This window comes from Hypanus sabinus, unplaced genomic scaffold (assembly GCF_030144855.1).
Source record: "Hypanus sabinus isolate sHypSab1 unplaced genomic scaffold, sHypSab1.hap1 scaffold_180, whole genome shotgun sequence".
Classification (NCBI taxonomy): domain Eukaryota; kingdom Metazoa; phylum Chordata; class Chondrichthyes; order Myliobatiformes; family Dasyatidae; genus Hypanus; species Hypanus sabinus.
In genome coordinates, this window is record NW_026779887.1 from 665,530 (window position 1) to 693,218 (window position 27,689).

Below are 27,689 nucleotides of genomic sequence, written 5' to 3' on the forward strand. Positions count from 1 at the left end.
CTTTGTCAAGGTCATGTCGTGCCTTACGAGCCTGATTGAATTTTTTGAGGATGTGACTAAATACGTTGATGAAGGAAGAGCAGCAGAAGTAGTGTATATGGATTTCAGCGAGGCATTTGATGTGGTACCCCATGCCAGGCTTATTGAGAAAGTAAGGAGGGATCCAAGGGTCATTGCTCTGTGGACACAGAGCAATGTGGAGTGCCTCTTGTCTGTCGGTCGCCAGTGCACTGCCTCAGGAATCTGTTCTGGGACCCTTACTCATCGTGAGTTTAATAAATGACCTGGATGAGGAAGTGGAGGGATGGGTTAGTACGTTTGCTGATGACACAAAGGCTGGAAGTGTTGCGGATAGTGTGGAGGGCTATCAGAGTTTACAGCGGAGCATTGGTAGGATGCAAAACTGGGCTGAGAAGTAGCAGATGGAGTTCAACCCAGATAGGTGTAAAGTGGTTCATTTTGGTAGGACAAATATGATGGCAGAATATAGTATTAATGGTAAGACTCTAGGCAGTGTGGAGGTTCTGAGGGACCTTGGGGTCCGAGTCCATAGGACGTTCAAAGCAGCTGCGCATATTTACACTGTGGTAAAGAAGGCGTAGGGCGTATTGGTCTTCATCAATCGTGGTTTTGTATTTAGGAGCTGAGGGGTAATGTTGTAGCGATATAGGACCCCGATCAGACCCCACTTGGAGTACCGTGCTCACTACTGGTTGCCTAACTACAAGAAGTATGTGGAAGCCATAGAAAGTGTGCAGAGGAGATTTACAAGGATTTTGCCTGGATTGGGGGGCATGCCCTCTGAGAATAGGTTTAGTGAAATCGGCCGTTTCTTCTTGGAGCGAAGGAGCATGAGAGATGACCTGATGGAGGTGTACAAGATGATGAGAGGCATTTATCATGTGGATTGTCAGAGGCTTTTTCCCAGTGCTTAAAAGGACAAGAGGACAAAACTTCAAGGTGCTAGGGAGTAGGTACAGAGGAGATGTCGGCGTCGATTTTTTACTCAGAGAGTGGTGACTGCGTGGAATGGGCTGCCAGCAACGATGGTGGAGGCGGATTCTATAGGGTATTTTAAGAGACTTTTAGATAGGTACTTGGAGCTTAGTAAAATAGAGGGCGAAACGTAAGCCTAGTCATTTGTAAGGTAGGGGCATGTTCGGCACAACATTGTGAGCCGAAGGGCCTGTATTGTGTTGTAGGTATTCTATGTTTTCTATGTTATATTACAATTAGACTGACTGCATGATCAGCAGTCCAGATATGGAACCACTGCACTTACATCACACTGACAAATGCAGTAGGTGTGAAGGGATATGTGACGCTGAACCTGCAGATCCCAGTATTCCCCACGTTAACAGTTGAAAACAGAACTGCTGGAGACAACTAGAGAACAAAGTCTAGACTGCCATTTCGAACTCCTGGACGTGCAGGAGATTAATACTGATCACTCCCTCCGGTACCAGCAGTAGGGGACAATACACAAAATACGCTCACCTCATTTTCTTCTCTACTGAAATGTCCCTCCTTTGTCAACATCCAACCAAGTCTTTCAACTTTTTCTTCAATTGCGTGTTGGAGTCTGTGCCAGTAGAACTTTGTCAGTTGGTAGAGTTGATATTCACCCCCCTGTGCCAGGAGGTCAGAAATTGTAAACTCGAGCTCTGTGAATATAATAAGATAATGTACACATGAACTCCGATATTCCTCATCTCCACGGCTCTCACACCTCTCAGTAAACCAATCATGTCTCGAAACTCAATATTGACCCGTGTTCAGCACCAAGCACGGATTTTGGACTAATTTCAAACACTGACTTTGTCATGGTTCTGGCTGGCATACACCACCTTTTCCCTGTCGTCCTTAATTGTTCCTTAATCTCCAGACTTGATTCCCAATCTTTCCCTATTTCTGTCAATCACCAGCACCTGCTGTCCATAAGCCACTGGAGGATAAGACACCGACAGCTCCGCTTAGCTCTTGCCAGATTGTTAGTCGACTCTCAGAGAGAGAGGAAACTTGCTCCACGTCTTCAACCCCATATCTCTCCGTAAACCAAGTCTCCCAGGTCCTGACACAGCCTGGTCCCGATTCTACACTCGTTACGGAGATTCTGCCTCTTAATCCTACCTCTGCGTCGGAGTCCTGCACTTGGGTTCGTTTTCCTTTCACGTCCGTGTCACAGACCTTAAAACCTACCCAACAATGTTTTGGGCTTTGCCTTACCGGAAGGACCAATTTAGCGAAAAACAGACACAACCCCATCCCACCCAGTTCAGTTGTTTCAATTGAGGATGGCTGTTGAGGCTGTCAATGATGCTCGCGTACAAGAGATGCTCTCTCCATTTGGCGAATACGTTTCCCTTAATTCATATCCCGGAAATACTCTCTTATCTGGACAGCTGCATTTCCTCCAATACACATCTAGGAAATCCTCAGAGCATGTAGTACATTTCCTGCAGTGGGTTAACGCGTGCCTAACTAAACCACTTGACCCTAACGCACACATTCTCCCTTTTCTTTGAACAAGCCTTCAAAAAGGCAACGCATTTTCCCTTCCCCCTGTCACATTCTGTGACACTATCATGCTTATATTTCACTCACCCACTCCCTGTTGGGCACTTGACAATTCCGTGTTTAATGAGCTTCCGTGCTGACAGGCAGTCGCCTGACTTGTGCCAGTTCCAGGGTCCTGCCCAGTGTCTCTGACGTCACTGTCTCTGGGCTGAATTTGCTCCTCTTCCGCTGAGGCCACACCATATTCTAGAGGGACATTGCTCTCAATTCGACCCAGCATTGGTCCCTTGCATCCCGTGTCACGATCATCTGCCCTCGATGGGCTGCATGGTAAGAACCTATTGAGTACCTTCCGTATCCGATTTAATTTTCCACCTGAAGTAAACGATGAATAACTGGTTTAGAGTGATTTATACTGGAGCTGAACAAGGATTCAGAATGGGTGCCTGCAATGTAGCCGAGACTCTGGGGGACCAGATTGGAAGTGAGACTATGCTGGTGAATGATTTTGAAACACACTTCCTGCTAGGTGACCATCCCGATAAGCCGGTGTCTGGACACACCCACTCTCAGAAAAAGAAATGGATCGACATAATAATACTGATCACCGACTACACATTAGCTGAACACACTGATAAGCAGCGATTATTAATAGTCCGGCATCCCTGATACCGGGAATTATCGCTGGGGTTATCTTACACAAAAATAAATCTCTCCGGATCACATACTGTCCAGTCAACTGTGTCACTCACAGACAAGCCACTGGATTACTCATGGTCCGATCTTCCAGACCACACGTTCTCCAATTGATTTGTCACACACTGTCTTGCCTCCTGGGTCTCAGACTAACCAGTGCATTGAACAAAAAATGCCCAGTCCCCTGGGTTACAGACTGACCATAACCTTGAAGTCTATGATACCTGTTCCACTGAGTCCCATCCCATCTCCTGGATCATTATCGTCATGTAACAACTATATAAGTCATTGGCATGCAGTTCTAGTATCTAAATTTAAAGTCTCACTCAGAGAGTTTTGCGTGCATTTGCAGTTGCTAATCGACAGTATGGATGCGATTCAGCTAGAAAAGGTGTCGAGGAGATTGACAAGTACGTTACTGGATGGCACTGTTTTGTTTTTGTGTTACCGTATAAGGTTCAGGTGGGTCAGTTTGCCCTGACTCATTGGAGCATAAAGCTTAACCTTACACACATACTTAAAATAATCAGGGCTGTAGATAGGGTAATTGGTCATAGTGCTTTTCCCAGTGTAGGAGAGTCTGAGACTTTTGGGCAGAAATTGAAAAGGGACCAAAGAGGTATTTTTTTCACATGGCGGAATATGGGTATAAACGACGTGCAGCCAGAGGAGGCCGAAAACACAAACAAAATTACAAAGTTGAGGTGTGGGCAGGAAAAAGTATAGAAGAAGTCTGCAAGGGAAATTTGGGAAAAGCTGCTGGGAAATCGGGCAAGTTCATAGACATTTGGAACAGCATGAATTAGTTGGGCCGAAGGAACCGTTTCCAGAATGTAATCTCTGTTTAGTTCCAACTTTATTCACAGTGTTGATCACAATCAAACTGCCTACCGGAGACAGAGACAGTTGGTCATTGGTTATACCGGATCTCCCATAAGAGATACAGGAAATTTAAATTCAGGTAGCAGATCATCTCAAGTGGGAAATATTGAGAAACTCATGCTCTTCTTTTGGTCGCAGACCAGACATGGATTGGAAAACAGAATCAGAATCAGATTTATTATCACTGGCATGTGACGTGAAATTTGTTTACTTAGCAACAGCAGTTCAATGCAATACATAATCTAGCAGGGAAAAATAATAATGAAAATAATAATAATAATAATCATCATCATCATCATCATTATCATCATCATCATCATCATCAAGTAAACCAATTACGTATGTTGAATATATTTTAAAAGACCGTGCAAAAAAAGTGGTATATTAAAAAAGTGGTATATTAAAAAAATGGTTCACCATTTGGCCACAGATCAAACATGGATTGGGGTAGTAAAACAGAATCAGAATCAAACTGATTATCACCGGCATGTGACATGAAATTTGTTAACTTAGCAGCAGCATTTCAATACATAATCTAGCAGGGAAAAATGTTGTCATATGTTGTCATATGTTCAACTGTCATATGTTGAAAGATTGGAGCGACCGGGCTTGTATACACTGAAATTTAGAAGGATGACAGGGGATCTGATTGAAACATATCAGATTATTAAGAGATTGGACACACTGGAGTCAGAAAGCATGTTTCCGCTGATGGGTGAGTCCAGAACTAGAGGCCACGGTTTAAGAATAAGGGGTGGCCATTTAGAACAGAGAAGCGGAAAAACTGTTTTCACCCAGAGAGTGGAGGATATGTGGATTGCTCTGCCTCAGACGGCAGTGGAGGTCAAGTCTCTGGATGCTTTCAAGAGAGAGTTAGATAGAGCTCTTATAGATAGCGGGGTCAAGGGATATGGGGAGAGGTCAGGAACGGGGTACTGATTGTGTATGATCAGCCATGATCACAGTGAATGGAGGTGCTGGCTAGAAGGGTCGAATAGCACCTACTATCTATTGAAAAATAATAGCAATAAACAAGTAAACCAATTATGTATATTGAATAGTTGTTTTTTTAATACGTGCAAAAACAGAGGACTGTATATTGAAAAAAAAATGAGGTAGTGTCCGAAGATTCAACGTCCATTTAATAATCGGATGGCAGAGGGGAAAAAGCTGTTCCTGAATCACTGAATGTGTGCCTACAGGCTTCTGCACCTGCTTTCGGATGGTAACAGTGAGAAAAGGGCATGCCCTGGGTGCTGAAGGTCCTTAATAATGGACGCTGCCTTTCTCATACAGCACTTCCTGAAGATGTCCTGGATAATTTGTAGGCTAGTACCCAAGATGGAGCTGACTAGATTTACAACTTTCTGCAGGGTATTTAGGTCCTGTGCAGTAGCCCCTCCATACCAGACAGTAATTCACTGAAGCAGACCTCAAGTTTATCTAAGATGAAGTGTCTCCTGATCCTCAGCCATTTCCAAGGCTGGCAATCTTCTCAGCTCTGCTACAGAAACAGAGTTTTGAAAACTCCCCTCATCTACTTTGCCCATCGAGGGGGGAGTTGATAGCTGCCACGTGTTACGTACTCGTGATACATGACAGTGGAGCCCTTGTCATGTGACTGGGGTTGAAGCTGTACTGGACTTGAGGTGATGGACTTGTGATGGTGGAATGACGTCATTTTCCCGCCAGTAGAGATCATGTGACGGGTATTTTTTACAGGTTATAAAAGGTAGACCCCACCCTGTGAGGAGGGGCAGTTCGTGGCTGGATTTGCCAGGTTGACTTCATGCCACTGCGTGTTTGAAGTGATGACGCAGTTTTACTGAAGGATGAAGTTTTTATTTAATGTCTAAAGTTTAAAAGGTCATTGCCAGCAGGTTCTTTATGATTCTGTTAGTTCGAAATTAGTGGAGAGTGAAGATTGGAAGTTCGGAAGTTAAAGACCGAGGAGAATCGCTTTCTACGGTGAAACGGGGGCGACCTTTGTTTGATCCTTATTTGGAAGGATTTCGTTGACTATCTTCGTGCTAATCCCTAGGTTTACCTAGAAAGGATTGAAGGTAGTGTGGAAGGAAAGGTCAGTGCCTTTAAGCCGTTCTGTTTCGTAAATTCTTCGTGGGAAGTTCGACGTCGGGGATCGAAGCAAGCGACGTGAAAGAGAACCTAAATCGTCCTATAAAGTCTCTCCTTTTAAATGGACTGTGAGCATATCGAACTTTTGGCAATATCACTTTAAGAACTGTTTTGGAATACCACTTTAAAGAACTGTTTTAGAATATCACTTTACGAACTGTTTGAACAGCCGCTCGGCAGCTGTTTCCGGTTACGCTAATGTTTGTTTACTTTTGGGGGGTTTGTTTTCTGTGTTTAATAAACGTGTTGTTTGTTATAAGAAACCCTTGCCGAACTCATATATTTATTGTTGCCTGAATACGTAACATTAAATATGGGGGCTGCGTCTGGATTGAAACTTTTGAGTTTGAATGCTTGCTGACTTTTAAATCGGTGTTTTGGAAACGGGGATTACTTGGTTCTTTTGTTTGGCTTGTTGTGGTATTCGGCAGCAATGAATATTGATGAGTTTCTGGCTTCGCCAGCTGCGGAGGTGTTGGCGAAGGCGACAAAAACTGAGGTGTTTGAGATAGCTAGTAGATTGCGACTTAAAGGTATTTTGCAGACTACTTCTAAGGCTGTAATACAGAGGACAATCGCGTCACACTATGTGGATTCGGGTGTTTTTGATGAATCGATTTTAGAGTCGTTTCAAATAAGTAATCTGGAGATGCAGTTGCAAATCGAACAAATGAAATTGGAACAAAGTAAAGCTGATTTGGAGAGGTGTAAATTGGAGATGGAACAAAAGCAGAGAGAATTTGCATATGCAATGGAGGAATTAAAGTCTGGGAATCAGTCTTCTGGTTCTAAAAAAACGTTTGTTGCTAGTCAAGAAATTAAATTGGTCCCTCCATTTAGTGAAACAGAAGTGGAAAGGATTTTTCAACATTTTGAAACTATTGCTCGGATGTCAGAGTGGCCGAAAGATAAATGGTCAGTGTTGTTACAGAGTGTAATTAAAGGCAAAGCACAACAAGTTTACACAGCTTTAACAGCTGCACAAGCTCTTGATTATGATATTGTAAAGAGACATATTTTAAACGCATATGCGTTAGTCCCAGAAGCATATAGGGAAAGATTCAGAAGTTTGAAAAAGTCTGTGGAAAAAACTTATGTGGAATTTGCCTATGATAAAGCTATGTGTTTTGAGAGATGGGTTTCTTCTAAAAATGTAAATGGGGACTATGATACATTGAGAGAGCTGATTTTAATGGAGGAATTTAAAAGAAGCATTCCTGTTGAAGTAAGGACCTACTTAAATGAGAAGGATGCTGATAAATTGCAGGACTGTGCTAGATTAGCTGATGAGTATGTTTTGATCCATAAGAACAAATTTCCTCAGGGCGGAATTTTTAAGAGGAAAAACAACACAGAGACTCCAGGTAAATTTGAAATTAAATCGGAGGTTAATGAGAAAGTTGATGAGAAAGGAAAGCCTGTGAAGGAAAGACAGTTTGGTCTTACTTGTAACTATTGTAAGAAGCCTGGCCATGTAATAGCTAACTGTTACAAATTGAAAAAGAAAGAGAAGGAAGCAGTTCCAGATGCTTGTGTGTAACATACCGAAGCACCTGTAAAGTTACAGGGTTTGATAAAAACAAATGAGGCTTTGTTAGAGTCTGACCAAGTTAGAAAGGGATATGATCATTTTATAACTGAAGGGTTTGTATCCTTGAATGAAGGATCTACTCTGGTGCCAATAAAAATCCTTAGGGATACTGGTGCTTCTCAGTCATTGATGTTAGACAGTGTGTTGAAGTTTGATGAAGAGTCTGATACTGGTGAGGTAAATTACATAAGAGGTGTTGGAAGTGATTTTATGCCTGTACATTTACATAAAGTAAATTTAAAGTCAGGGTTAGTTACAGGATTTGTTAAAGTAGGATTACAGCATAGCTTACCTGTGAAGGGTATTTCTTTATTGTTAGGTAATGACTTGGCAGGTGGACAAGTTTTTCCTGAAGTGCGTTTGACAATGGAGTCAGAGGAACCAGAGTTGAATTCTAACACAGATTCTTCCTGTGTTGTGACTAGAGCTATGGCTAAAAAGATTGATGCGCAGAATGAGGTTGTTATTCAGGACTGTTCGACTCAGGATTCGAGTTTTGAGGATGTGTCAGAGACTTTCTTATCTTCGTTGTTTGAACAAGATTCTGGGAGTAAGTCTGACTATAAAGATTTATCTTTGTCTAGGAAGGAGATGATAGCAGAGCAGAATAGAGACTCTGAGGTTATAAAATTAAGAGAGCAGGTTTTACTAGATAGTGAAATTGATAAGGTGCCAGTAGGATATTACTTGGAAAAAGGAGTGTTGATGAGGAAGTGGAGATCGCCTACAATTCCTGCAAGTGATGAATGGAATATTGTTTACCAGGTAGTTGTTCCAAAAGCTTATCGAAATGAGATTTTGACTTTAGCTCATAGTGTGCCTTTAGGTGGACATCAAGGGGTAAGGAAAACTGTGGACCAGATTTTAAAACATTTTTACTGGCCTGGTCTAAGAAAAGATGTGGCGATGTTTTGTAAAACGTGCCATACTTGTCAAATTGTGGGTAAACCAAATCAGGTTACACCAGTAGCTCCATTACAACCTATCCCAGCATTTGGTGAACCATTTTCTAAAGTTATTGTAGATTGTGTTGGTCCATTACCAAAGACAAAAACTGTTTATCAGTATTTGTTGACTATCATGTGTACTTCTTCTAGGTTTCCAGAGGCAGTACCACTTAGGAATATAAAAGCTAAGACTGTGACAAAGGCCCTGATAATTTTTTTTACTTATTTTGGATTACCTAAGGAGATACAGACTGATCAAGGCAGTAATTTTATGTCTGGATTGTTTCAACAGATAGTTTATAAATTGGGAGCTAAGCAAATCACTTCGTCTGCATACCATCCAGAATCGCAGGGTGCCTTGGAGAGGTTTCATTCTACCCTCAAGAATATGATTAGGACATTTTGTATGGAAAATGAAAGTGACTGGAATGAGGGGATAAACTTACTTTTATTTGTAGTAAGGGAATCGGTACAGGAATCTTTAGGTTTTAGTCCATTTGAACTTGTGTTTGGGCATAGAGATAGAGGACCTTTAGCTTTGTTGAAAGAACAGTGGATTAGTAAGGAAGTACACACTAATTTGTTGGACTATGTGTTGAAATTTAAGGACAGGTTACATAAAGCTTGTAGCTTAGCTAAGGAAAATTTAAAGTTGGCTCAGGAGAAAATGAAGACTTGGTATGATAAAGACGCTAGGATGAGGATGTTTAAGGCTGGAGGTAAGGTGTTGGTTCTTTTCCCAGTGCAGACAAATCCTTCACAAGCTAGATTTCATGGTCCTTATGAAATTGTGTCTAAAATCAATGATGTGGATTACGTGGTAAAAACTCCAGATCGTAGAAGGTCAACACAACTTTGCCATATAAATATGTTGAAACCATATTTTGAGAAACAATCTGATACTGTGACTGTGGTGGTTAGTGAGAATGAGTTTGATTTAACTAGGAACATGATAGATGATTCATCTGACTTTCATTCTAAATCCAACATTGTTTCTGTTAGGTTACCAAATTTAACCATTCTGGAAAATATTGATGAAAAATTAGCACATTTACAGTTAGAGCAGAGACAACAGATGAAGGAGTTGATTTTTAAATATAAGGAGTTGTTTCCAGATGTTCCGAGAAGGACTTCTATAGCTTCACATGATGTAGATGTTGGGGATGCCAAAACTATTAAACAACATCCATATAGGATGAACAAGGAAAAATGTGAACTTGCTGAGAAAGAAATTGAATATATGTTAGAGAATAATATCATTAGACATTCTAACTCGAATTGGAGTTCGCCATGTGTTATGGTGCCAAATCCAGATGGTAGTATTAGGTTTTGTACGGATTATAGGAAGGTGAATGCTGGAACGAAAACAGATGCATATCCAATTCCTAGAGTAGATGATTGTGTAGATAAAGTTGGAAAGGCAAAGTTCCTTACAAAGATTGATTTATTGAAAGGGTATTGGTGTGTTCCATTAACGGACAGAGGTAGAGAGATTTCTGCATTTGTAACTCCATCTGGATCATATGAGTATAATGTTCTTCCATTTGGGATGAAGAATGCCCCAGGTACTTTCCAGAGGATGATTAACTTTGTGATTCAGGGATTGAAAGATACTGATGCTTATATTGATGATTAGTGACAGGAAATGATACTTGGGAAGCACACAGTATTGCAATGGAAAAATTGTTTGAAAGGCTTTCAAAAGCTAACTTAACTATTAATTTAGTTAAGAGTGAATTTGGACATGCCACTGTGACTTACCTTGGTAATGTTGTGGGTCAAGGTAAGGTAGCTCCTGTTCAGGCAAAAGTTCAGGCAATTTTAGAGATTCCCACTCCAACGGTTTTTGGGAATGGTAGGATATTATCGGAAATTTTGTAAGAATTTTGCTAATGTTGCCCTTCCATTAACTAACCTTCTGCGGAAGAATGAGAAGTTTGTATGGACGGTGCCTTGTCAAGAAGCATTTGAAAAATTGAAAACAATGGTATGTCAACAACCTGTGCTTAAGGCACCTGACTTTGGAAAACCTTTTTCATTGGCTGTGGATGCTAGTGATGAGGCTGCAGGAGCAGTATTAATGCAAAGAAATGAGGGTGATGAGGTTGATCATCCAGTAGCTTACTTTTCTAAGAAATTTAATAAGCATCAAAGAAATTATTCGACAATAGAGAAAGAATTGTTATCTCTTGTTTTAGCTTTGGAATATTTTGAGGTATATGTTAGTACAAATCAGAAACCACTTATTGTTTACACTGATCATAATCCGTTAGTTTTTCTGAGTAAGATGAAAAACAAAAACAGGTTATTAAATTGGAGTTTGATGTTACAAGAGTACAATATTGTGATGACTCATATTAAAGGTAAAGATAATGTGGTTGCTGATTGTCTATCTTGATGTTGAATGTACACTGTAATTTTTTTTTAAGGAGTGTTTTTTTTTCAATTGTAACACTCCTACTGTATTGTGACTTATAAGCTGTTATATGATGGTGTTGTGTATTGTATATGTTATAAAATTTATACCTTTGTTTTTCTTGTAAGCAATTGTTAAAAATTTTTGTTCTTGTCAGACCAAAAATGTTTTTTTGGAGGGAGGTGTTACGTACTCGTGATACATGACAGTGGAGCCCTTGTCATGTGAGTGGGGTTGAAGCTGTACTGGACTTGAGGTGATGGTCTTGTGATGGTGGAATGACGTCATTTTCCCGCCAGTAGAGATCATGTGACGGGTATTTTTTACAGGTTATAAAAGGTAGACCCCACCCTGTGAGGAGGGGCAGTTCGTGGCTGGATTTGCCAGGTTGACTTCATGCCACTGCGTGTTTGAAGTGATGACGCAGTTTTACTGAAGGATGAAGTTTTTATTTAATGTCTAAAGTTTAAAAGGTCATTGCCAGCAGGTTCTTTATGATTCTGTTAGTTCGAAATTAGTGGAGAGTGAAGATTGGAAGTTCGGAAGTTAAAGATCGAGGAGAATCGCTTTCTACGGTGAAACGGGGGCGACCTTTGTTTGATCCTTATTTGGAAGGATTTCGTTGACTATCTTCGTGCTAATCCCTAGGTTTACCTAGAAAGGATTGAAGGTAGTGTGGAAGGAAAGGTCAGTGCCTTTAAGCCGTTCTGTTTCGTAAATTCTTCGTGGGAAGTTCGACGTCGGGGATCGAAGCAAGCGACGTGAAAGAGAACCTAAATCGTCCTATAAAGTCTCTCCTTTTAAATGGACTGTGAGCATATCGAACTTTTGGCAATATCACTTTAAGAACTGTTTTGGAATACCACTTTAAAGAACTGTTTTAGAATATCACTTTACGAACTGTTTGAACAGCCGCTCGGCAGCTGTTTCCGGTTACGCTAATGTTTGTTTACTTTTGGGGGGTTTGTTTTCTGTGTTTAATAAACGTGTTGTTTGTTATAAGAAACCCTTGCCGAACTCATATATTTATTGTTGCCTGAATACGTAACATTAAATATGGGGGCTGCGTCTGGATTGAAACTTTTGAGTTTGAATGCTTGCTGACTTTTAAATCGGTGTTTTGGAAACGGGGATTACTTGGTTCTTTTGTTTGGCTTGTTGTGGTATTCGGCAGCAATGAATATTGATGAGTTTCTGGCTTCGCCAGCTGCGGAGGTGTTGGCGAAGGCGACAAAAACTGAGGTGTTTGAGATAGCTAGTAGATTGCGACTTAAAGGTATTTTGCAGACTACTTCTAAGGCTGTAATACAGAGGACAATCGCGTCACACTATGTGGATTCGGGTGTTTTTGATGAATCGATTTTAGAGTCGTTTCAAATAAGTAATCTGGAGATGCAGTTGCAAATCGAACAAATGAAATTGGAACAAAGTAAAGCTGATTTGGAGAGGTGTAAATTGGAGATGGAACAAAAGCAGAGAGAATTTGCATATGCAATGGAGGAATTAAAGTCTGGGAATCAGTCTTCTGGTTCTAAAAAAACGTTTGTTGCTAGTCAAGAAATTAAATTGGTCCCTCCATTTAGTGAAACAGAAGTGGAAAGGATTTTTCAACATTTTGAAACTATTGCTCGGATGTCAGAGTGGCCGAAAGATAAATGGTCAGTGTTGTTACAGAGTGTAATTAAAGGCAAAGCACAACAAGTTTACACAGCTTTAACAGCTGCACAAGCTCTTGATTATGATATTGTAAAGAGACATATTTTAAACGCATATGCGTTAGTCCCAGAAGCATATAGGGAAAGATTCAGAAGTTTGAAAAAGTCTGTGGAAAAAACTTATGTGGAATTTGCCTATGATAAAGCTATGTGTTTTGAGAGATGGGTTTCTTCTAAAAATGTAAATGGGGACTATGATACATTGAGAGAGCTGATTTTAATGGAGGAATTTAAAAGAAGCATTCCTGTTGAAGTAAGGACCTACTTAAATGAGAAGGATGCTGATAAATTGCAGGACTGTGCTAGATTAGCTGATGAGTATGTTTTGATCCATAAGAACAAATTTCCTCAGGGCGGAATTTTTAAGAGGAAAAACAACACAGAGACTCCAGGTAAATTTGAAATTAAATCGGAGGTTAATGAGAAAGTTGATGAGAAAGGAAAGCCTGTGAAGGAAAGACAGTTTGGTCTTACTTGTAACTATTGTAAGAAGCCTGGCCATGTAATAGCTAACTGTTACAAATTGAAAAAGAAAGAGAAGGAAGCAGTTCCAGATGCTTGTGTGTAACATACCGAAGCACCTGTAAAGTTACAGGGTTTGATAAAAACAAATGAGGCTTTGTTAGAGTCTGACCAAGTTAGAAAGGGATATGATCATTTTATAACTGAAGGGTTTGTATCCTTGAATGAAGGATCTACTCTGGTGCCAATAAAAATCCTTAGGGATACTGGTGCTTCTCAGTCATTGATGTTAGACAGTGTGTTGAAGTTTGATGAAGAGTCTGATACTGGTGAGGTAAATTACATAAGAGGTGTTGGAAGTGATTTTATGCCTGTACATTTACATAAAGTAAATTTAAAGTCAGGGTTAGTTACAGGATTTGTTAAAGTAGGATTACAGCATAGCTTACCTGTGAAGGGTATTTCTTTATTGTTAGGTAATGACTTGGCAGGTGGACAAGTTTTTCCTGAAGTGCGTTTGACAATGGAGTCAGAGGAACCAGAGTTGAATTCTAACACAGATTCTTCCTGTGTTGTGACTAGAGCTATGGCTAAAAAGATTGATGCGCAGAATGAGGTTGTTATTCAGGACTGTTCGACTCAGGATTCGAGTTTTGAGGATGTGTCAGAGACTTTCTTATCTTCGTTGTTTGAACAAGATTCTGGGAGTAAGTCTGACTATAAAGATTTATCTTTGTCTAGGAAGGAGATGATAGCAGAGCAGAATAGAGACTCTGAGGTTATAAAATTAAGAGAGCAGGTTTTACTAGATAGTGAAATTGATAAGGTGCCAGTAGGATATTACTTGGAAAAAGGAGTGTTGATGAGGAAGTGGAGATCGCCTACAATTCCTGCAAGTGATGAATGGAATATTGTTTACCAGGTAGTTGTTCCAAAAGCTTATCGAAATGAGATTTTGACTTTAGCTCATAGTGTGCCTTTAGGTGGACATCAAGGGGTAAGGAAAACTGTGGACCAGATTTTAAAACATTTTTACTGGCCTGGTCTAAGAAAAGATGTGGCGATGTTTTGTAAAACGTGCCATACTTGTCAAATTGTGGGTAAACCAAATCAGGTTACACCAGTAGCTCCATTACAACCTATCCCAGCATTTGGTGAACCATTTTCTAAAGTTATTGTAGATTGTGTTGGTCCATTACCAAAGACAAAAACTGTTTATCAGTATTTGTTGACTATCATGTGTACTTCTTCTAGGTTTCCAGAGGCAGTACCACTTAGGAATATAAAAGCTAAGACTGTGACAAAGGCCCTGATAATTTTTTTTACTTATTTTGGATTACCTAAGGAGATACAGACTGATCAAGGCAGTAATTTTATGTCTGGATTGTTTCAACAGATAGTTTATAAATTGGGAGCTAAGCAAATCACTTCGTCTGCATACCATCCAGAATCGCAGGGTGCCTTGGAGAGGTTTCATTCTACCCTCAAGAATATGATTAGGACATTTTGTATGGAAAATGAAAGTGACTGGAATGAGGGGATAAACTTACTTTTATTTGTAGTAAGGGAATCGGTACAGGAATCTTTAGGTTTTAGTCCATTTGAACTTGTGTTTGGGCATAGAGATAGAGGACCTTTAGCTTTGTTGAAAGAACAGTGGATTAGTAAGGAAGTACACACTAATTTGTTGGACTATGTGTTGAAATTTAAGGACAGGTTACATAAAGCTTGTAGCTTAGCTAAGGAAAATTTAAAGTTGGCTCAGGAGAAAATGAAGACTTGGTATGATAAAGACGCTAGGATGAGGATGTTTAAGGCTGGAGGTAAGGTGTTGGTTCTTTTCCCAGTGCAGACAAATCCTTCACAAGCTAGATTTCATGGTCCTTATGAAATTGTGTCTAAAATCAATGATGTGGATTACGTGGTAAAAACTCCAGATCGTAGAAGGTCAACACAACTTTGCCATATAAATATGTTGAAACCATATTTTGAGAAACAATCTGATACTGTGACTGTGGTGGTTAGTGAGAATGAGTTTGATTTAACTAGGAACATGATAGATGATTCATCTGACTTTCATTCTAAATCCAACATTGTTTCTGTTAGGTTACCAAATTTAACCATTCTGGAAAATATTGATGAAAAATTAGCACATTTACAGTTAGAGCAGAGACAACAGATGAAGGAGTTGATTTTTAAATATAAGGAGTTGTTTCCAGATGTTCCGAGAAGGACTTCTATAGCTTCACATGATGTAGATGTTGGGGATGCCAAAACTATTAAACAACATCCATATAGGATGAACAAGGAAAAATGTGAACTTGCTGAGAAAGAAATTGAATATATGTTAGAGAATAATATCATTAGACATTCTAACTCGAATTGGAGTTCGCCATGTGTTATGGTGCCAAATCCAGATGGTAGTATTAGGTTTTGTACGGATTATAGGAAGGTGAATGCTGGAACGAAAACAGATGCATATCCAATTCCTAGAGTAGATGATTGTGTAGATAAAGTTGGAAAGGCAAAGTTCCTTACAAAGATTGATTTATTGAAAGGGTATTGGTGTGTTCCATTAACGGACAGAGGTAGAGAGATTTCTGCATTTGTAACTCCATCTGGATCATATGAGTATAATGTTCTTCCATTTGGGATGAAGAATGCCCCAGGTACTTTCCAGAGGATGATTAACTTTGTGATTCAGGGATTGAAAGATACTGATGCTTATATTGATGATTAGTGACAGGAAATGATACTTGGGAAGCACACAGTATTGCAATGGAAAAATTGTTTGAAAGGCTTTCAAAAGCTAACTTAACTATTAATTTAGTTAAGAGTGAATTTGGACATGCCACTGTGACTTACCTTGGTAATGTTGTGGGTCAAGGTAAGGTAGCTCCTGTTCAGGCAAAAGTTCAGGCAATTTTAGAGATTCCCACTCCAACGGTTTTTGGGAATGGTAGGATATTATCGGAAATTTTGTAAGAATTTTGCTAATGTTGCCCTTCCATTAACTAACCTTCTGCGGAAGAATGAGAAGTTTGTATGGACGGTGCCTTGTCAAGAAGCATTTGAAAAATTGAAAACAATGGTATGTCAACAACCTGTGCTTAAGGCACCTGACTTTGGAAAACCTTTTTCATTGGCTGTGGATGCTAGTGATGAGGCTGCAGGAGCAGTATTAATGCAAAGAAATGAGGGTGATGAGGTTGATCATCCAGTAGCTTACTTTTCTAAGAAATTTAATAAGCATCAAAGAAATTATTCGACAATAGAGAAAGAATTGTTATCTCTTGTTTTAGCTTTGGAATATTTTGAGGTATATGTTAGTACAAATCAGAAACCACTTATTGTTTACACTGATCATAATCCGTTAGTTTTTCTGAGTAAGATGAAAAACAAAAACAGGTTATTAAATTGGAGTTTGATGTTACAAGAGTACAATATTGTGATGACTCATATTAAAGGTAAAGATAATGTGGTTGCTGATTGTCTATCTTGATGTTGAATGTACACTGTAATTTTTTTTTAAGGAGTGTTTTTTTTTCAATTGTAACACTCCTACTGTATTGTGACTTATAAGCTGTTATATGATGGTGTTGTGTATTGTATATGTTATAAAATTTATACCTTTGTTTTTCTTGTAAGCAATTGTTAAAAATTTTTGTTCTTGTCAGACCAAAAATGTTTTTTTGGAGGGAGGTGTTACGTACTCGTGATACATGACAGTGGAGCCCTTGTCATGTGAGTGGGGTTGAAGCTGTACTGGACTTGAGGTGATGGTCTTGTGATGGTGGAATGACGTCATTTTCCCGCCAGTAGAGATCATGTGACGGGTATTTTTTACAGGTTATAAAAGGTAGACCCCACCCTGTGAGGAGGGGCAGTTCGTGGCTGGATTTGCCAGGTTGACTTCATGCCACTGCGTGTTTGAAGTGATGACGCAGTTTTACTGAAGGATGAAGTTTTTATTTAATGTCTAAAGTTTAAAAGGTCATTGCCAGCAGGTTCTTTATGATTCTGTTAGTTCGAAATTAGTGGAGAGTGAAGATTGGAAGTTCGGAAGTTAAAGATCGAGGAGAATCGCTTTCTACGGTGAAACGGGGGCGACCTTTGTTTGATCCTTATTTGGAAGGATTTCGTTGACTATCTTCGTGCTAATCCCTAGGTTTACCTAGAAAGGATTGAAGGTAGTGTGGAAGGAAAGGTCAGTGCCTTTAAGCCGTTCTGTTTCGTAAATTCTTCGTGGGAAGTTCGACGTCGGGGATCGAAGCAAGCGACGTGAAAGAGAACCTAAATCGTCCTATAAAGTCTCTCCTTTTAAATGGACTGTGAGCATATCGAACTTTTGGCAATATCACTTTAAGAACTGTTTTGGAATACCACTTTAAAGAACTGTTTTAGAATATCACTTTACGAACTGTTTGAACAGCCGCTCGGCAGCTGTTTCCGGTTACGGTAGTGTTTGTTTTCTTTTGGGGGGTTTGTTTTCTGTGTTTAATAAACGTGTTGTTTGTTATAAGAAACCCTTGCCGAACTCATATATTTATTGTTGCCTGAATACGTAACACACGATATAACCAGAAATGTTGTATTATCATACAATCTCTGAAATCCCGGAAATACTCTTAACAACTATCTCTGAGTTTTATAAATAAAAGTTGGAGATGTCTTCCACCTCTAAACAGGCCCCAATGTGCAATAACCCCCGAATCTGGACTTTTACGTAACAAACGACACCGCTGTCACATTCCTGTTTGTGTTTCACTCTCAACCTGCTGATTCAGGGTCTCCGGCTCCTTTCACTCAGGTGAAGCTTTGCCTGGTGAGCGGAGTCATTCGACCATTACTGGTTTCAGATCCCTATGCTGGAACTGTTGGATTGATTGATTACACAATGCATCTTTACCAGTGGGTTCAATGACACTGCTTGAAGAAACATTTCTCTGCCCTGTTAGAGGCTGTATAAGTTTCTTCATCTGTACTATTGTGCAGCAAAAGGGCAGAAGTTTAGTTGTAAAGATCCCAATGAACATACCTGTAGCCATTTTGATTCTGACTGACGATTGCTGATTGTCGTCGTTTTGTTTGCACTTTGGTCACGGTGCAGATCAGTCCCACCTGCTGGTAGACAGACGGACATATTTTATTGATCCCGAGGGAAACTGGGTTTCGTTGCAGCCTCGCCGACCAAGAATAGTGAAGAAATATAGCAATAGAAAACCATGAATAATTAAATAATAATAAGTTAATCATGCCAAATGGAAATTAGTCCAGCACCAGCTATTTGGCTCAGGGTGTCTAACACTCCGAGGGAGGTGTTGTAAAGTTTGATGGCCACAGGCAGGAATGACTTCCTATGACGCTCAGTGTTGCATTTCGGTAATGCGCTGAATTACACGATACAAGCAGACAGTGCGTCAGAGAGAGGCGGATTACTTTGAAAATGTGACAGTATCGCAATCCTCTGCATCAGAGCAGCAGTTCGCTTAGGAACAAAACATTCACTGTTAACATCAACACCCACACCATGTCTGTATGTCTGTCCAGTGATACCTGGAGTATCCTACTGATAGAGTCACAGAGCAACAGGGCACAGATACAGACCCTTCAGCCCAAAGAGACAATGCCGACCACAGTGCCCACAGAGATGGTCCTAAATTCCTAAGTTGGGCCCATTTCCCTCCTGGCCTCTTCATTCTATCTTTACATCACAACTGCTTCTAGAATTATGCCTCATGTGCAGGTTCCTTCGCATCATCACCAGTCTCTGCATGAAACCGTTGCTGCTCGTGTTGGTTTTGCAATCTATTTACCACTCCTCTGCCCATTTAGATCCCCTATAAGCTACGATAATCTTCACCTAGAACACCATCAAATAATTTTGTGTCATCCACGAACTTACTGGTCAAGTAGTGTGCATTTGCATTCACATCATTTCTCTGAAATGAAGAATATCAAATGTCCCAACTTGTAGCTTTGCGGTACACCACTAGTTACCCACCACCATTCCGAGGAGAAATCTTCAACCACGACTCTTTGCTTGCTACCTCCAGGGCAATTTTTGAATCTATCTAACTTTCTCTCACTGTACCACATGGGACCTTATCTTCCATCCAAGCTGTCATGATGCACCATGCCAAAGGCTTTACTGTAGGTCAACATACACTCCGCTATCTCCATTGACAATCACCTTCAAAAATGTTTAAAAAGTATTGTTGAACACAACTTTCCATGCACAATTCCATGGTGTCTCCTGAACACACTCTGCCGATCTAAATGTTGGTAGATATTCTGTGTGTGACTGGTCCATACTGTGGAAAATTATCCCCAGCACCTCCCCTTCCATTTACTCCACTCACCATCATAAAGCCCAAATGGCAACCCTTAATAAGATTATGCTTCTCCAAATGCTGTCCCCAAGTATCCGTTCCATGGGTTGGCCCACCCCCGTTGTAAAACTCACTGGTCTATAATCCCCAGGAATAAATCCATTGGGTTGAATTACGGATAAACATTTGACAGCCTCCAATCATGCATTACTATCCCTGTGGCCAGAGAGGATATAATGATCATTGTCAATGCCCCGTAATCTCCTCCCTCATTTCTTGTAGTAATGTGTTGTTTACAGGTAGATTGAACAACATTTATTTCGTAAAATTATCATGCTGCTATGCTATCGTCACAACAACTGCCTATCTCATTGGCAACTCTGAAGCAAAGCATTCATTAAGCACTTCACCTGTCACCGCATCCTCCAGCCACGTTTCCACCTTTGCTCCTGAGTAGTCTTATCCTCTTCTTCACCCACATGTATAACACCTTGGACTTTCCTTCATCCTACTTCCCAAGGACTGCTCAAGTTCCCTTCGACCTCTAAGTCGCTTCTTAAGCTCCTTCTAGGCAACCTTATAATTCTGTACAGCCTTGCTTGAATGTTGCTTGCTAAACCTAAATAATGCTTCCTTTTCCCTCTTGCTTACCACGGTTCGTTTATATAAACATTCGTTCACTGTGTGTGGAACAAATCTACCCTGAACCGCATTCACGTGTTCCTGAAACAAACTTCACAGTTCCGTTGTGCATTTCCCTTTGAAAATGTTTTCCCAATTTGTGCTCCGAATATCCATCCACTAATTAAATACTGCCTTTTATCGTCTGCTACGATCATTGTCCATGAGCATGATGAAAGTTCCAGTGTTGTGGTCACTATCTCAAGAAGGTCACCCATAGTGCCATCTGTCATTTTACCAGCATCATTGCCTCATTCAGGATGCAGTTTGGCACCTTCTCCAGTTAGCCCATCCACGTAATATGTCAAGAGTCCTTCCTGGGAACACAACGCATTCCGCCCCCGACACATTTTGGAACATAGAGGTGATCAACATCAGGAAAGTTGAGGCCAACAATCATAACAACCTTGTTGCTTTTGCACCTTTCCCAAAACTGACAAGTTATCTGCCCTCATTATCCCAGTGGCTTTGGGGAAGGCCTATAGAATACTCCCAGAATGATAGCCCCCTTTCCGTTTCTGGCTTTCACCTACATTGATGTCCTCTGTTTATGTAGCTGTGATACCATCCCTAATTAGACAATTCTCGCCCTTTCAACACCCCGACATATTTATTATGAAACAACTAAAACCTGGAGCATCTAACACCAATCCTGCCCTTGTAACTGTCAGGTCTGTGCAATGGTGATAACATGTACCATCTATGTTCTAAGTTACTGTTATTCTTAATACTTATTGTACTGAATTAATCATATTTCCAACTGGCTATATGATGCCTTGTCTACAACCGATCCTTCCACAGTGTCTCTGAACGTCGCTTCTACCTATATATCAACTCTTCTATCATTTGCCAAAGCACTCTGGTTCCCCTCCCGCAACGACTGAGTTTAAACCGACCCCGGCAGCTCCACCAGTCCTGACAGCAAGAACATTTGTTCATTTCAAGTACAGGTTTGGTACAGGATCAAACGGGAACATAACTTCATTGAAAAACCTAATTCTGCTTAATCATTGATGGGTAGGTTCTGACAATTTATTAGTAGAAAAGTACTTTACGACAAAAGGGTATGTAAATGTAAATTATTGATTGGCATTTGCTAGTTTGGACTGAATGAAATGTGATGCTGGGAGACTTGGTTTCCTTAAGTTTTTCTCTTAGCAGAGGCTAGCACGGCTATACACTGGAGGGCAAGTATATCCATACAGCTTGCAATAGACAGAGTAATCAATGACATGTCGCTGTACTTCATGGTAATTTCTCATTTCTGCAATCACTACAGCAGGAAACAACTGTGGCGTCTTCTAAAGCAAGGAAATTCTCAACGCATTTCGAGATAATTGTGACCTAGCACAGCCAAGCAAGGAAACATCAGAAGTGATGTTTGCAATGAGATCACAATATGAGGGAATGTGCGTAGCTTCACGGAACTCATGCTGACAGCACAGTAGCAGAACTCGAATGATTTCATCTGGGTCTGATAGAGGCATAAATGGTATTTCTAGGCTTATTCAGTCTCACTCCAGGTATTTCCTACCCTCCTTGGTACAGAAATGTAATGTCTAAAGGTCTAGCCTTTCAGTAAATGAGACTCACCAAACTTTCTCCTGAGTGAATCAATGGAAACTCAGGGATCTCGCCAGTTAGTGCTCTCACTCCTCGATTTGGTTCACTTGTTGCTGTTCCTTCGTCGTCAGTTATGCTTTTCTTCCAGTCGTGGCCTTTCTTCCAACAAATCTCTCAGCCCAGATCTAACTAACCAGATAATGAAGAACGTTACTAACACAAAGGTGAACAAAGCATTACCTCATTGAACATTAATTCTTGAACGCATATACATTTATCCGAGTGAAAAAACAATCTGTAACTGTTACTCATCAGGTCAGGCAGCATTAGTACGTCGACTCTACTCCCTTCTATAGACGCTGCCTGGCCTGATGAGTTCCTTCTGCGTTTTGTGTGTGTTGCCTATATTTCCAGAAAGTGCATGTTTTCTCTTTTTTTTGTAATAGGATACAAATAGGTCATCGTTCAGTCATGGTATAAGTTACAATTCATAATGTATAGGAGTAGAATTAGGTGATTCGGTCATTCTGGTTTACCCCATAATCAATCACGGAGGATTCATTTTCTCACGCTGTATTTTTGCTCCCCTGCTTTACCACTCGATCTATTCAGCAATACAGAACATGAATATACCCAACGAAAGCTTCCACTACCCTCTGTGGTATCAAGTTCCACAGATCAACCAACATTTGGCTAAAGTAATTGCTCTCATCTCAGCTTCTTTATTCTGAGGCTGCTCTCTCAGATCACAGACTCTCCATCTAATCAATACATTCTCTCCATTCCCACTGCGTCCAGACTTGTTGTTATTCAGTTGATGTAAATAATCACTACTGCCCCAACTTCCCCCCCCCCCCCCCAACCCTGTCACCATCCCTCTGAACTCCACTGATCACAGGCCCAGGGACATCAAATGCTCCACATGCATAATGCTTATCATTCCTCAGATTATTCTTTGAACCTTGTTGGAAATAACTATACTGAATACAGTTCTGGGAAGAACAGGACAATTGTTACCAGTTTAATGTACTGGGAAAAGGTGTGGATTATTTACTTTCCCATCAACTCTCAGAAAACGAGCACTGGTGCACTGGTCCATTCGCAGGAGATTTGAAATGTTCCAGGGTGAATGCAATAAAGAGAAACTGGAATCACTAGAAACGCTCAGCAGTTAAGGAACAGCTGCCAGGAGAGGGAAAATGTTAGCGATTCGGTTTCCTGACATTTCGTTAGAATTGATTCAAACATCATCCAGTTTTTAGTGGAAAATCTTGGGTTGTTCAGAGTAACAGAAAGGTGGGGATTTATGGAAGATCTGATAGAGGTATAAAAGATTATGAAAGACATAGATAGAGTAGACAGGGAGTATCTTTTCGCTGTTTAGAAATGTCTACTACCAGAGGACATGCAATGAAGGAGTGAGGGAGTAGATGCAAAGCACATGTGAGGGCAAGTTGTTTTTCTCAGAGAGGTGTGGATGCCTGGATTGCGCTGTCTGTTACGGTTGGAAGCGTATACATTGGAGGCTTTTAAGAGACGTTTAGATAGGCACAGGTGTGTGAGGAAGATTGAAAAGATATGGGCATAGTGTAGGTAGGAGCCGTTAGTTTTTGGGGGATGGTGTTTGATTTACTTTTCAGCTGGTTTTGGCACACCATTGTGGCCGAATGAATGGCCTGTTCCTGTGATGCACAGTTCTATGTTCTATTCTATCTTCAGCATCTTGAATTTCTGTTTAACTCCCACTGGCAGCTATACAGGTGAGAGTGATGGGGAATTCCCAAATGCGAATTTAATTCTGAAACCCCGGTCTATTTCTACTGGTGCAAACATAAAATAGCGTATTTACTCACAGCCTCTCCCTGTGAGGGATGGAATGGGAATTCATTCTCTGCATTACTTCCAAAGGAACTTAAGAACTAAACACCTGAGCACAGAAATACTCGCTCAACATCTCGGAAACCCGGAAAACCTGATCCTCTGATTCATTCTATCTGGGTCAAAAAATGTGTGGGTATCCCAGGATGCAACCTCAGAGGGTCAGAGCCCACACCGAGAGCCTCGCACATCTTTTCCACATCTCACACTGGGTTTTCTCACATCTCACACTGAGAGATTCACTCTACCAATATCACGTCGCCCCCGGAGACGTCTGCTTCATTGCGGAAGGAGGAACATCCAGCCACATCTGTAAAAGCACCAACGTGGACCGAAGCCCAAACACTGACATTTCCATATTCCTGGAGCCCCCTTCCCTAGATTGCATCTCAAGCATCAACTCTCCCAGGGCTCATTGTTGCCGGTAATATGCGTCAGTTCCTCAGCTAATCCCAGTTCAAAATCGTACACTCCTCGACAGAACTGGAGCCTGATGATCCTTTGTCTGGACGGGGATCAGCCGGGAAACTTGGGCATTGGGTCACAAAGAAGATGCTGATACATTTCAACTTGCCTCCACAGTTACATTGAGCACAGTTGTTCATTAATTTATTGTTGAGTGCGGTGTAGCCCAGGTCAATTAGCAGCCACTTTCCCCGTCGTGTAACAGGAACAAAATGTTATAAACATAAAATTGAAACTATAGCCCTGGAAACTCAGTACGGGAGAATTTCTTTTTGTTCTTTTGATGCAGAAACGATTGACTGACTGCAAGATGTTTGATACCCTGAACAATATTGCATAAATACAATCCCTACAGTCTTCTTCATTCCATCCCGGACAGTAAATGCTCAAAGTGTCGGAGGCCACACTCTCTCCGCTGAGAGTCAGCAACCAGAGAGCGATAAACATGTTCAACACTCTCTGCAGCTCTAGTGAGCTGTTGCCCTGGTGACGGAGGAAGTGGTTTGCAGTGATAAACGAGCAAGGAAATAACAAACTCAATGTCACAGGTTTCCTGTTTCATTGTGACAAAGATGAACTGAACATTCAGCCATTTTGTAATGGTGATACTAAATTTCCAGTGGTTGTTTTTTCCCTGTTGTGGTGCACTCACAAAATCTCATGGTAGTTCCAGTTCTACACAGCTCTTAGCAGTGCAGACGCTGTTCCAAAATAAAAAAAACACATTGTTGGATACGACCCGTCTGCAATAAATGTCGATTATGTGTGGAAGTTTCAATGTAGATTCACAAAGCCCTTTGAGCACAGACACAGTGCTGATAGCCCATTCAGTTCCAGCCATGTTCCGTGTGGTTCCATCCCCCTGCACCCAGACCATTTTCCTCTGTACCTCCCTCATCCATATACCCAAGCAAACATCTCTCAAATACCACAATTGAACCTTCATCTCATACTTCTTCTCGGAGCTTGTTCCACATTCGCTCCATCCGCTGACTGAAGTATTCCTCACTCAGATTCCGCTTAACTGTCTGACTTTTTGCCATAATCCATGATATTCCCCAACCCGAGGGGAAAATGCCTACCTGCAGGGTATACGTGCTATCGTAGAGACAGAAATATGGGAAGAGGTGGTGGGGTGGCCCTGTTGGTGAGGAATGAGATTCAGTCCTTAGCAAGGGGTGACTTAGGAACAGGGGAAGCAGAGTCTGTGTGGATTGAGCTGAGGAACAGTAAGGGTAAAGAGACCCTAATGGGTGTTGTTTACAGGCCCCCAAACAGCAGCGTGGATATTGGGTACAAGTTGATTAGGGATTTAACATTGGCATGTGCTAAAGGTAAAGCAGTCGTTATGGGACATTTCAACATGCAGGTGAACTGGGAGAATCAGGTAGGTACTGGAACCCAGGATAGGGTTTGTGGAGTGTCTGAGGGATGTATTTTTGGAACAGCTTGTGCTTGACCCAACCAGGAACGAGGCTATTTTGGACTTGTTGATGTGTAATGAACAGGAATTGATAAGTGATCTTGAAGTAAAGGAGCCATTAAGAAGTAGTGATCATAACATGATAAGTTTTTATCTACAATTTGAGAGGGATAAGGGCAGATCAGATGTGTCAGTGTTGCAATTAAATAAAGGAGGCTATGGAGCCATGAGGGAAGAGCTGGCCAAAGTTAAATGGGCGGATGCCCTGGCAGGAAAGACAGTGGATCAGCAGTGGCAGATATTCTTGGGCATAATACAAAAGATGCAAAAGCAGTTCATTCCAACGAGAAGGAAGGATTCAAAGAGGGGGAAGGGTCCACAGTGGTTGACAAAGGAAGTCAGAGATTGTATAGCGTTAAAGAAAAAGAAGTATGACAGGGCTAAGATAAGTAGGAATACAGATGATTGGGAAAGTTTTAAGGAACAGCAGATCTTAACTAAAAACAGCAATACGGAGAGATAAAATCAGGTATGAGCTCAGTCTAGCCAGGAATATAAACGGAGATAGCAAAAGCTTTTTTAGCTATGTGAAGAGAAAGAAGATAGTTAAGAACAATGTTGGCCCCTTGAAGAATGAATTGGGAGAAATTGTTATGGGAAACAGGGAAATGGCAACAGAATTTAATGCATACTTTAGATCTGTCTTCACCAGGGAGGACACAAGCAATCTCCCAGATGTATGGATGGGCCAGGGTCATAAGATATCAGAGGAATTGAAACAGATTGACATTAGGAAAGAAACTGTGATGAGTCGACTGATAGGACTGAAGGCTACTAAATCCCCGGGTCCAGATGGTCTGCATCCGAAGGTTCTAAAAGAGGTGGCTCAGGAAATTGCGGATGTATTGGTAATCATTTTCCAATGTTCCTTAGATTCAGGATCCGTTCCTGAAGATTGGAGAGTGGCTAAAGTTATCCCACTTTTCAAGAAGGGAGGGAAGGAGAAAACGGAGAACTATCGCCCTGTTAGCCTAACGTCAGTCGTGGGGAAGATGCTTGAGTCCATAATTAAGGACGAAATAGTGGCATATCCTGATGGCTGTAATAGGACTAGGCCGAGCCAGCATGGATTTACCAAGGGCAAATCATGCTTGACTAATCTGTTGGAGTTTTTGAGGGTGTAACAAGGATGTTAGACGAGGGTAAGCCAGTGGATGTAGTGTACCTAGATTTTCAGAAGGCATTCAATAAGGTGCCACATAGAAGATTGGTGAGTAAAATAAGAGCTCATGGCATTGGGGGCAGGGTTTCAACATGGATAGAAAACTGGTTGGCAGATAGAAAGCAAAGGGTAGCGGTGAATGGGTGTTTCTCGGACTGGCTAGAGGTGACTGGTGGGGTACCAAAGGGCTCCTCTGTATTGGGACCACAGCTCTTTACGATTTATGTCAACAATTTCGATGAGGGCATTGAAAACTATATCAGCAAGTTTGCTGACGATACTAAACTGGGTGGCAGTGTGACATGCGAAGAGGACGTTAGGAGAATACAGGGAGACTTGGATAGGCTGGGTGAGTGGGCTGATACTTGACAGATGTCATTCAATGTGCATAAATGTGAAGTTATCCACTTTGGAAGCAGGAACAAGAGGGCAGAATATTGTCTGAACGGTGTAGAGTTAGGTAAGGGAGAAATGCAAAGAGACCTAGGAGTCCTAGTTCACCAGTCAATGAAGGTGAATGAGCAAGTGCAACAGGCAGTGAAGAGGGCAAATGGAATGTTGGCCTTTGTTACAAGGGGAATTGAGTACAAGAGCAAGGATGTCCTTTTGCATTTGTACAGGGCCCTGGTGTGACCACACATGGAATATTGTGTACAGTTTTGGTCTCCAGGTTTAAGGAAGGACATTCTGGCAATTGAGGAAGAGCAGCGTGGATTCACTAGGTTGATTCCTGGGATGGCTGGGCTGTCTTACGCAGAGAGAT

General features: G+C 41.1%; 1 protein-coding gene across 3 annotated transcripts in view; it reads right to left on the reverse strand.

The window, feature by feature from the left end:
- LOC132387380 (NACHT, LRR and PYD domains-containing protein 3-like) overlaps positions 1–27,689 on the reverse strand; it is a 54,281-nt gene that overhangs the window by 19,939 nt on the left and 6,653 nt on the right. The window contains exons 2-5 of one of the 3 annotated variants that reach the window (XM_059959751.1): positions 21,969–22,123; positions 18,401–18,486; positions 2,605–2,892; positions 1,498–1,664 (exon numbers count right to left, since the gene is read on the reverse strand). In XM_059959751.1, the coding sequence (XP_059815734.1) occupies positions 1,498–1,664; positions 2,605–2,892; positions 18,401–18,410 (465 nt within the window). In that variant the 5' untranslated portion in view covers positions 18,411–18,486; positions 21,969–22,123. Of the gene's footprint in view, positions 1–1,497; positions 1,665–2,604; positions 2,893–18,400; positions 18,487–21,968; positions 22,128–27,689 lie in introns of all 3 variants that reach the window. The other 2 variants (XM_059959752.1, XM_059959750.1) reach the window with 2 other exon arrangements.